Source organism: Quercus suber, unplaced genomic scaffold, assembly GCF_002906115.3.
Source record: "Quercus suber isolate HL8 unplaced genomic scaffold, Cork oak 2.0 scaffold_348, whole genome shotgun sequence".
In the NCBI taxonomy this organism is placed as follows: domain Eukaryota; kingdom Viridiplantae; phylum Streptophyta; class Magnoliopsida; order Fagales; family Fagaceae; genus Quercus; species Quercus suber.
Genome location: NW_027069800.1, coordinates 778,383 through 789,658, shown reverse-complemented (window position 1 = coordinate 789,658; position 11,276 = coordinate 778,383). Strand labels below are relative to the sequence as shown.

Here is an 11,276-nt window from a genome sequence, read left to right as displayed (position 1 = left end):
CTCTTCAACAGTGCGGGGGTTTGGTCTAGATAAAGCTTGTTGGAAGCCTGCAAGGAATAAAGGTTTTGAGGTTAGAGGATATTATAATTCCTTTTACCCTCCTACTCTTGTTTCCTTGTTTCCTTCCCACGGAGAATGATATGGTAATCGAAGGTTCCTCCAAGGGTAGCTTTCTTTTCTTCGTCAGCTTCCTTAGGTAAGATCTTAACAACAGACAATCTTCGTAAAAGACGTGTGCTAGTGCTTGACTAGTGCTATATGTGTAAGAGATGTGGAGAGTCGGTGGACCATCTTCTACTTCATTGCCCCATAGCTTGGGAGTTGTGGTCTCTGGTTTTCTACTTGTTTGGTATTCAATGGGTTATGCCCCATATTGATCTTGAGCTATTTGAGGCTTGGCAAGGAAAGTTTGCGCGACATCGTCACATTGATGTGTGGAGATTAGTGTCTCATTGCTTGATATGGTGCATTTGGCGTGAAAGGAATGCTAGAAGTTTTGAGGGTTGTGAACATTCTTTGCTACAGATTAAGTCTTTTTTCTTGCACACTTTTTTTGAATGGAGGGTGGTCTTTTCTCATTTTTTTTGCTCTTCTTTTTATTCTTTTCTTGATCATTGTACTTTTGTTTTCTGATTTGTGCCCCCATAGTACATCTCCAATGTACTCGGGTCGGCACTTTTTCTATTATTAATAATATTTTTACGTTACTTATCAAAAAAAAGGTGCACTAGAACACTGTAGACAAGTTAGTCTCATATTTGCAATATATACACATATCAAAGTGTAGGTTCCTATTACAGGCTCATTGATATGCTAATGAGCAACTGCATCAATAGTGGGATCAACAAAGTGTACTTTCTCACTCAGCTCAACTCAACATCTCTAAACAAGCATCTTGCAAGTGCATACTACTTTGACAGTGGAGTCACCTTTGGAGACGGCTATGTCAAGGTACATTTCAAATGATAACCACGCTTTCTGCTGCCTATGTGTTAGTAGAATAATGGTTAAACGAGTAAATATATCATTTCTTTACACTTTGAACTTTGGGATACATAGTAATTTATTAGGGTATTAGAACAAGTGATGTTGACTTCAAACTCAGTCTCCATTCTAGAATACCATGTTAGTTACATCATTAAATTGATTATTACCTAACAGAATTCTGCATATGGTAAATGTCTTGCTTGGTGGTAGAATGAACAAGGTTACATGTGAAAAATAGTATGGTATGGAAGAAAACTTTAAAAGGTTGTCTTGTTCTATGGCAGGTTCTTGCAGCAACTCAAACTCCAGGAGAGGCAGGTAAAAAGTGGTTTCAGGGTGCTGCAAATGCGACAGTTCCATTGGCCTTTTGAGGTAATTGATATTCACATTTAATTAGGGTGACAAAAGTTTAGAATTGCTCTTCCATGTAACATATATATTTTAAGCTATTTGGACAACTTTACTATTGCAAAATTGGAATTATATACTGGGTTATCTACAGGGACCAATTGATTTTGAAGAAAGACTCATTTGACATACGAGATAGCCCTCCTTATTTTGGTTTAATTAACTTTCCTTTATTATCTAGAGTCAATATTCTGTACATAAATATCCTACCCGGGGATTAACTGATAACCTATATTCATAATAGGTATTGATAGTCTCAGGCTCTCAGCCTTCTATTTGAATTTGGTTTATAGCAATATAATTTCTCATTTATCAAAAAGAATGATGTCAAAAGCTAAACTGAAACAATTGGAAGACACAAAAATGCCAAAAAAAACTATGTAGAAGGATTTAGTCATCTACAATTAAGCAGATGATCTTGTAGTTGAAAACTTAATCTGCATAGAATGCGAGTAAGGCTTTCCTTTCCTCACAATCTGTGAAGGGAAGTTGGGGTGATTCACTGCATCAGGGAAACCTTGAGTCTCCAAACATAGTCCTGCATGGGGTTTATAGATGTGTCCACCTTTTCCCTTAAAATTCTTATTCCAGTTACTTGTGTAGAACTGCAGGCCTGGAGCATTTGTTGTCAGCTCCAATACCCTTCCTGACTTCTTATGGTGCACCACTGCAGCGCGCTTCACTTTATTGCCCTTGCCACCATTAAGCACATAGTTAATATCATAACCATTAGGCAGCTCCTTGATCCTGCTTCCAATTGTGTGGGGCTTGAGGAAATCATACGGTGTTCTAGTTACTGGCACAATTTTGCCAGTGGGAATAAGCTCACGATTAACAGGCGTGATGTGAGAGCCAAATATCTGAATTTTATGAGACAGGATATCGCCGCTGTTGTGGCCACCTAAGTTCCAGTAAGTGTGTTGTGCTAGATTCACTGGAGTAGGCTTGTTTAGAGCCCTGGCTTTCATTGTTACTGTCATTGTGTCATGTCCAATGAGTATGTAGGTCACACTGACATTAAGATCACCTGGAAATCCTTGTTCGCCATCAAAACTTCGATAGGAGAACTGAATGTAGGGAACAGCTCCTCCTTTTTTATACCCGCTCACTCTCCAAACAACGCTACTGAATCCTCTAGAGCCACCATGAATTGTGTTGTGTCCTTCATTAGCAACTAGTTTATACAGGTTCCCATTTAAAGTAAACTGAGCCTCTTTGATTCTGTTAGCAACCCGTCCAACAATTGCACCAAAAGGCGAGGAACTATTGATGTAATCCTTAACCGAATCAAATCCAAGAACAACATCAGCCAGTTGCCCATTTCTGTCAGGAACAATAAGGGAGACAAGGGATGCACCCCAATTAGTGAACTTTGCAGAGAAATTTCCATTCTTGAGCTCATATATCCCAATCTTTTCGTGCGCTACATGACAATCAACAAATCCAAAAGCAATTAAGATAATGAAGCAAAATAGAATAGATATCTTGGCCATCTATTAATCAAGATAAGACCAAAGATATATTCTTTTTTTTGTTATAAGAGACCAAAGATCTATTTTGATGAATTTCCAAGTGGAAAATGGTTCATATATAATAGTCCAGGAGATTAGTAGGTGAAGATTGAAACTGACAATGAATTAAATAGGCTTTGGAGGTTAGAGAGAGAGAGAGAGAGAGAGAGACGTTTTGGTTAGTTAAATAACTTTTTAAGTTTCTTTACGTTTGTACTGTGGTGGAAATTTATGTTGCATTAATGCTTGTAGATTACAGTACCTATGGTTGATATTGGTAGAAACATATACATATGTTATTTATTTATTTATTTATTAAAACTAAATATTAGGTTGCATTTAAACGTCCAATAGAAATTGAATGGAAAGTTTAGAGTCTACACTGCATTTTTTTTTTTTTTTTTTTTTTTTTTGAGAAATAATCTACACTGCAATTTGAATTAACATGGATGCTAGACAGCCTAAAACGTGGAAGGATGAAAGGTATGGTAATATTTAATATGAATTCTATGCAAAAAGATGCAAGCAGTCAGGAGATTGAGGATATGCTGATTCTCTCACGGGATCACTTATATCAAATGGACTTTGTTCAAGTAAGGCTCTGAATGATGTTCACTTGAAATGTGTTTATACGTTATGACTCATCTCTTCATTTTCAGAATCATAGGCAGAGTGGTGCAGATATCACCATCTCTTCTCTGCCAATGGATGACAAGTATATTATTGTTTGTCAAAGTTTCCCAAGTTGGGTGACTAAGACGTGTAGCTGACCACTCAATAGTCAATACCCATAAAAACGGGTTGGTCTTTTCTGATTAATGACACTCAGCTAGTGTAGATGCAGCAGATGTATTGAGCAGTTCAGGTATTATATTTTCTCACTTTAACTTCTAATGTTGCTGCCAATAATCCCAGAACTTTTGGCATTTTATTGTTTCTCTCCCAGTTCTTAGTAACTATGCTTTAATTATGACAAAATTTAGTAAAATTCCTCATAATGTCCCTCATGTTTTACAATTTTGTTGTAATACCCTTCTCTTATTCTTTGCCTCACTAATTACAATAACCATGCCTTGCCTTTAATTATGACAAAATTTAGTTAAACCTCTCATAATGTCCCATATATTTTACAATTTTATTGTAATACCCTTATCTTATTATTTGCCTCACTATTTTACTCAAATGTGTGAGGGCAATGTTGGGGTAAATACCAAATACCTCCTGCAACTGGAGCTGAGGAGCTATTCTTTTTTTCTTTTTCTTTTTATACAAGATAGAATTCTACTCTAACCTAATCTAAGTGTATATGTGTGTGAAGTTCTTTCCTGGAAACTTGAACCCTGGTCCTTGCCCCCCATACTTCACAAGCATTTATACTTGTGGAGTGACCATCGTACCAAGAGTGTGCAGTAGTGAGAAGCTATTCTTTAAAAAATTGCAAGTGTTCTACCCATTTTCTTGCTGTAGTGACTTTCCTTTAACTTGCCATGTTTCAGCTGTGCATAAAGCTAAGAATTTCAAAGCTGAATGAAATGGCAAAAATGGTTCCCAAATCATAAATAAATATAGTTATTTATTTGCACCTTTCCCCTTGACAATGAAGCAATTTTAATCTCTCGCTATCTATTGGTAATAAGTATCCTATCCCAATCATTATTGAAAATTTTTAAACTTTCTGAAAAATGTGTTTAATAAAAATTTAATTATATGTTATGTTTGCTGAAAATAATTTTATCACATCTATAAGCAACGCCAACCAAATAATAAAAAAATAAAAAAAAAATCTATTATCAATAATAAGGACTATTAAAAAAACAAAAAGAAAAAGCGTTCAACGAATGACTGGAGGCCTATAACATGTATAATTTAATATTTTAAGCCACAAAGATTTTTTTTTTTTTTTTTTTTTTAATTTTATGGAAACCACAAAGCTTAATAGATTAGAAAGTACAAAAAATTAAGTGCTTAGCTAAACTATCCAAAATATTGTCCTTTTAATAGGATGGAAGCAACTCTTCTTAGGTAGGAGTGGCGAATGGCCAAATTTAAGTTTAATCATAAATAGGTTGGATAATAGATACCCATTTAATGATATGTTAGCTACGTAACTAAATAATAAATATCCATATTCATATTCAATTCAATCAATTTATTTATAATAGGATCCGACTCTTTAACTCGTGTGTACCAAAAAAATTATGTTTCAAATAGGAGTGTACAATCAACTTATCAACCCAAATAATCCGACCAAACTCAACATAACAACTCAAGTTGGGTTTTTATGGGTTAAGCGGTTGGGTTATAATGTGTCTTTTAAATTTATTTTGAAACATTGGTTGAGCCGAATTTAGGTTGGGAAATTTTTCAACTCGAGTAACCTAAACCAACCCATGTTATTTATATTTATAGAAGTATCTATATTTTTCATTTTATTAGTTTGATTTATTTGTTATTTAGAGCTTAGTTTAAATTTGTTTTTTTGAAAGAAAAACGATAGTAGTTTAAATTTGTTAGTTTGAATGAAAACTCACTTTTTCTTTTTTTTTCTTTTTTTGGTAATTAAAATTGAAAAGCTTTTGTGGGTTCCAGCTATCTCGACTGATAAAATTTTTTATAGTTGAATAAGAGTTTTGGGGTTCAAGAGCAGATGCAATAGGTTAAAATTCTCTTAAAAAAAAAAAAAAAAAAACTGAAAAGCTTTCAATACAAGGCGGAGACAGAACTCTCCACTAAATTATCAAATACAACAAAACCCTGAATTGAATCCGAGGAACAAAAAACATTTTTAGCTAAATGATTCGAACTCAGTTTCTATTCTATAATACCATATTAGTTCATTACTAAATTGATTATTTCCTAACAGAATTCTACATATGGTAATGTAAGGACACAGTGACACACTAGCTTGGTGGTATTTAGAAGGAACAAGGTTACATGTGATTATTAGTATGGAATAGAAGAAAACTGTAAAAGGTTGTTTTGTTCTATGGCAGGTTCTAGCAGAAACTCAAACTCTAGGAGAAGCACTGCAGATGCTGTACGACAGTTCCATTGGCTTTTTGAGGCAATTGATATTCACATTTATTTAGGATGACAAGAGTTTAGAATTGCTCTTCCATGTAACATGTCTATTTTAAGCTATTTGGACAACTTTATATTGCAAATTTGGAATTGTATACTGGGTTATTTACTGGAGACTTGCCCCCTAGCTCTTGCCCCTTCTACCCCACAAGAACTTAATACTTGTGGAGTGACCATCACGCCAAAGGTGTGCAGTGGTGGGATGAATCAGTTTTGAAGAAGGACTCATTTGATATATGAGATAGCCCTCCTTAGTTTGGTTTAATTGACTTTCTTTTATTAGCTAGAGTCAATATTCTGTACGTAAATATCCTACCTCTCTTCATAATAGGTATTGATAGTCTCAGCCTTATATTTGAATTTGGTTTATAGCAATATAATTTCTCATTCATCAAAAAGAATGATGTCAAAAGCTACACTGAAACAATTGGAAGACACAAAAATGCCAAAAAAAATTATGTAGAAGGATTTAGTCATCTACAATTAAGCAGAAGATCTTGTAGTTGAAAACTTAATCGGCATAGAATGTGAGTAAGGCTTTCCTCTCCTCACAATCTGTGAAGGGAAGTTGGGGTGATTAACTGCATCAGGGAAATCCTGTGTCTCCAAACATAGTCCTGCATGGGGTTTATAGATGTGTCCACCTTTTCCCTTAAAATTCTTATTCCAGTTACTTGTGTAGAACTGCAGGCCTGGAGCATTTGTGGTCAGCTCCAATACCCTTCCTGACTTCTTACGGTGCACCACTGCAGCGCGCTTCACTTTATTGCCCTTGCCACCATTAAGCACATAGTTAATATCATAACCATTAGGCAGCTCCTTGATCCTGCTTCCAATTGTGTGGGGCTTGAGGAAATCATACGGTGTTCTAGTTACTGGCACAATTTTGCCAGTGGGAATAAGCTCACGATTAACAGGCGTGATGTGAGAGCCAAATATCTGGATTTTATGAGACAGGAGCTGTTGTGGCCACCTAGGTTCCAGTAAGTGTGTGTGCTAGATTCACTGGAGTAGGCTTGTTTAGAGCCCTGGCTTTCATTGTTACTGTCATTGTGTCGTGTCCAATGAGTATGTAGGTCACACTGACAATAAGATCACCTGGAAATCCTTGTTCTCCATCAAAACTTCGATAGGAGAACTGAATGTAGGGAACAGCTCCTTTTTTATACCCGCTCACTCTCCAAGCAACGCGACTGAATCCTCTAGAGCCACCATGAATTGTGTTGTGTCCTTCATTAGCAACTAGTTTATACAGGTTCCCATTTAAAGTAAACTGAGCATCTTTGATTCTGTTAGCAACCCGTCCAACAATTGCACCAAAAGGCGAGGAACTATTGATGTATTCCTTAATTGAATCACATCCAACATCCAAGAACAACATCAGCCAATTGTCCATTTTTGTCAGGAACAATAAGGGAGACAAGGGATGCACCCCAATTTGTGAACTTTGCAGAGAAATTTCCATTCTTGAGCTCATATATCCCAATCTTTTCGTGCACTACATGACAATTACCAAACCCAAAAGCAATTAGGATAATGAAACATAAAAGAACAGATATCTTGGCCATCTTTTAATCAGATAAGACCAAAGGTATACTCTTTTCTTTTCTTTTTTTGTTATAAGAGACCAAATATCTGTTCGGATGAATGTCCAAGAGGAAAATGGTTCATATAAATAGTCCAAGAGATTAGAAAGTGAAGATTGAAACGGACATTGAATTAAATAGATTTTAGAGGTTATAAAGATAAAGAGAGACAAACGTTTTGGTTAATTAAATAACCTTCTAAGTTTCTTTACATTTGTATTATGGTGGAAATTTATGTTGCATTAATATGACCAGCGTTTGATATTGGTAGAAGCCATAACTCTAAATATAAGGCTGCAATTAAGCCTCCTATATAAACTGGATGGAAACTTTTGTGTCTACTCTTCATTTTGATATGTTCTTATACGTTTTGATCCATCTCTTCATCATCAGAATCATTGGCAGAGTGATGCAAATATCACCATCTCTTCTCTGCCAATGGATAACAGGTATATTATTGTTTATCAAAGTTTCCCTAGTTGGGTGACTAAGACATTTATAGTTGACCACATATAACCCCCATAAAACTGGTTGGTCTTTTCTGGATAATGACACTCAGCTAGTGCTGATACATAGGCAGAGGGTATTGAGCCGTTCAGGTTTTGCCTATTTTCTCACTTTAACTTTGACTGCTTGTTCTCTTTCTTTATCGAAGACTCTAAATACTAAAATACTAGTTATTGTACAACCAACCAATTTCTTAAAATGAAAGGATTTGAACAAAAAACCTTTTCTTCAACCATGAAAGGGGGCTTTCTAGATTTCGCATCTAATTAAATTGTGGGAATATGATAATCTCTTTCATGAATTATTAGATCCCAATAGGTCAGACTCACACTTTACCAGATCTTTAGTTTCTAGTCTGAAGCCAATAATGGAAAGAAACCCTATACTACAAGAGAGGAATTTCTATTGAATGGCACATGGTTTTGCATTGACATGCAGCGAAAAAGGAAGAAAGAAATGTTGCTGCCAATAATCCCAGAACTTAGCATTATATTTCTCTCTCTAGTTCATAATAACTATGCCTTGCCTTTAATTATGACAAAGTTTAGTAAAACGCATAAGTCATAATGTCTCTCATATTTTACAATTTTATTGTAATACTCTTCTTTATTATTTGTCTCACTATTTACAATAACCATCATCATAATCCATTTGAACTATACTTTAACGTCATCATCATATTGGAAATTGTTCACTTCTACGTCATAGTTTTACACCAAAACTATACTTTACTATAACTATCATCATAATCCATTTGAATTATACTTTTACGTCATCATCATATTGGAAATTGTTCACTTCAAGTCAATAGTCTTCCACCAAATAACCATACTTTCAAGGCATCATCATAATCTATTTTCTTTTATTACTTATAAATTTTACTTTCATAATAATAATAATAATATCAAATGACAGCAAAATACAATTTATAAAAGAAAGGTATAATAATAGTGTTATAAAATGATTTGTTTCTACTTTGTTCTACAAGACAATTCTACTTGCATTCCTTTCATTTCTTTCAAAACAAGATAGCTCAATTTTATTCTCTTTTTTCTTTTTGGGGGCTAAATTTGCTCTATTCTATTCTATTTCATTACATTCTTTTCCTATCTATTAGATTCCAATTCTTATACTGATTCCATTCAAATTTATTCCTTTATAATTTTCCAATTCCGTTCCTTATAGGTTGCAAATGTGTGACAGTTTATGAATCACATGCACTTATGAGACCCATATGCAGTGAGACACCCATAGCACAGCTTTTTTAACAACTGACCCCTAAATTTTACCCAACATGTAATAATGGATGCAGTAAACACAGCAAAGCAAAAAAAAAAACTCGAGGAAGAAAAAAAATAGGTTGCAAACAGTAGAAACAAATGGGAACATGGGTTACACCAGAATTCTCTGTAGTCCATTTAAACTTATACATGAAGAAAGGATAACACTGTCATCCATGACAATATCTGATCCAATCAAATTAAAGTTTCCACTTTGCAAGTATAGGCAGGTAATGCAGGACGCAAACCAACCAGCAGATTGGCTTCATCACACCACGTCACTTGCATCATATGCCTCCTTTGAGATGTTAATACACAAATTTGGTAAAAGCGCCAGTACCACACCCTGCTGCATTTATCAACTCTGCAAAGGAGGGATGAGAAGATTTTGATTAGCTATGCTTCAAAAATAGTATCTATGTAAACAGTTATTCAACTTTCACACAAGTGGAACACTTGGATGCACTAAACAGAATTTACTCATTGCACCTTCAAAATTTGTCCATTGCATTTGTTTTAGATTACTTCATTTTGCTCATTCTTTTTATTTTTAAGGTAAATTACACCAACCTCAAAGGTATAAACTCGTTTAAACAAACATCAGAAAAGAGGAGGGGGAGGATCATTATTTTCGTAGTTGGGATAGGATTCCTTTTTCGAAACCTTAAGTAGGTTGGTGTAGTTTGCCATTTTTTTTTTAATTTGCAATTGGACCAAACTCCACCACCTTCCACCTGAGCTAAAGTCCCTAAGGGAACTCAGCTTGTTGTTTATAAAGTTTAAGGCAGCTTACTTGTCTTTGGTTCATACTTTTAATAGAGTTTTAGACTTTGATGACAGCCAACATATCTAAAAACTGCAGTGCACAAGCTAAATTTTCTGGTGCTACGTTAAAAGGTATCATGATTTGTTAAAGGTGAAATAAAATAACCTGTGCATGAGAAACTTCTGGTTGTCTCAAAATGGCACCAGGGATGTAGGCTGCATCAGGACTTAAATCATGCGTAATTTGCCCACTAATTTTGTCAAGAGACTGAGAATCGACATTTTCCTCCACACCCTTCCCCTTGAAGGAGAAATTTGAACTCCCACCAGTACTACCAGAAACAGGAACAGTGGATCCAGTTCTCTTTGAAGTAAGATCTAGGCGTTCAATCATTCGTGCAACACCAGCAATTCCTGCAGTCATCTCACGCTGAACTCCTTTGCTTAACTCCTTTACTGAGTTATTACGAGAAAGTAGCTTCTCCTTAAGGCCCCGGGTACCTTTTGAAATCGACTCCTTATATCTATCGCAAGTCATCCACACACTTCAATGTAAAGAGACAAAACAAGGAAACAACAGTTACAAAGGGGACCATTAGGCAACATATCTACCTGGCTGAAGCAGCAGACCACTTAGATTTAAATGTCTCTGGAAGGGAGAACATCTCTGATGGGCTTGGTCTTTTGGGACTATCAGGTGGAGGCTGGCTATAAACAACACTGGATTATGAAATAAACAACCATAAGATACAGACAATTAAAAATAAAATAAATACTCTAAAGATGGAGAGGATGCAAGATATTTTTATGTAGTACAGTAAAAGAAAAATCTAGAATGGATGCATTAGAGAAAATATTACAGATCTGTCAAATAAGAAGGAAAATTGAAAATGCAGTCTAGGTGATGACATATAATGTTAGTGTTCAATAGCTGCCTGAGATATTCAATCCATGTTCTAATTTTTAACTGTAAAATTGATAATAAGAGAAATTTAAGATAGACAAAAAACCATAACATGCCACAAGAAGTACGGTTAATAAATACAAAAGCATGGAATAATCTTTTATAGTACCTGGGTCTAGAAAGAATATCTCTATTGACAGCAGTAGTGGATCCCAGATTAACATCCACAGATGACTGAGGTTGAACA

At 35.1% G+C, this 11,276-nt stretch overlaps 2 protein-coding genes and 1 pseudogene across 2 annotated transcripts; all 3 read right to left on the bottom strand.

Moving 5' to 3' along the window:
- Nucleotides 1-1,796: 1,796 nt before the first annotated feature.
- On the bottom strand, nucleotides 1,797-2,909 carry LOC112007624 (uncharacterized). The gene has a single exon (XM_065759977.1). It carries the CDS (start codon nucleotides 2,886-2,888, stop codon nucleotides 1,800-1,802), a length of 1,089 nt encoding a protein of 362 aa, XP_065616049.1. The 5' UTR covers nucleotides 2,889-2,909; the 3' UTR covers nucleotides 1,797-1,799.
- Nucleotides 2,910-6,398: 3,489 nt separating this feature from the next.
- On the bottom strand, nucleotides 6,399-7,559 carry LOC112007623 (uncharacterized; annotated as a pseudogene).
- A 1,868-nt stretch (nucleotides 7,560-9,427) lies between these two features.
- On the bottom strand, nucleotides 9,428-11,270 carry LOC136061754 (E3 ubiquitin-protein ligase RHF1A-like). The gene is made up of 4 exons (XM_065759976.1): nucleotides 11,199-11,270; nucleotides 10,738-10,845; nucleotides 10,292-10,649; nucleotides 9,428-9,724 (listed from the first exon to the last, which is right to left on the bottom strand). Exons 2-4 carry the CDS (start codon nucleotides 10,788-10,790, stop codon nucleotides 9,719-9,721), a joined length of 417 nt encoding a protein of 138 aa, XP_065616048.1. The 5' UTR covers nucleotides 10,791-10,845; nucleotides 11,199-11,270; the 3' UTR covers nucleotides 9,428-9,718.
- Nucleotides 11,271-11,276: the final 6 nt, after the last annotated feature.

Coding starts and splice junctions, on each gene's coding strand:
- LOC112007624 (XM_065759977.1), bottom strand. CDS start 2,888: ATGGCCAAGATATCTATTCTATTTTGCTTCATTATCTTAATTGCTTTT.
- LOC136061754 (XM_065759976.1), bottom strand. CDS start 10,790: ATGTTCTCCCTTCCAGAGACATTTAAATCTAAGTGGTCTGCTGCTTCA. Junction 10,650..10,737: donor TGGTCTGCTGCTTCAGCCAG/GTAGATATGTTG, acceptor GACTTGCGATAG/ATATAAGGAGTCGATTTCAA.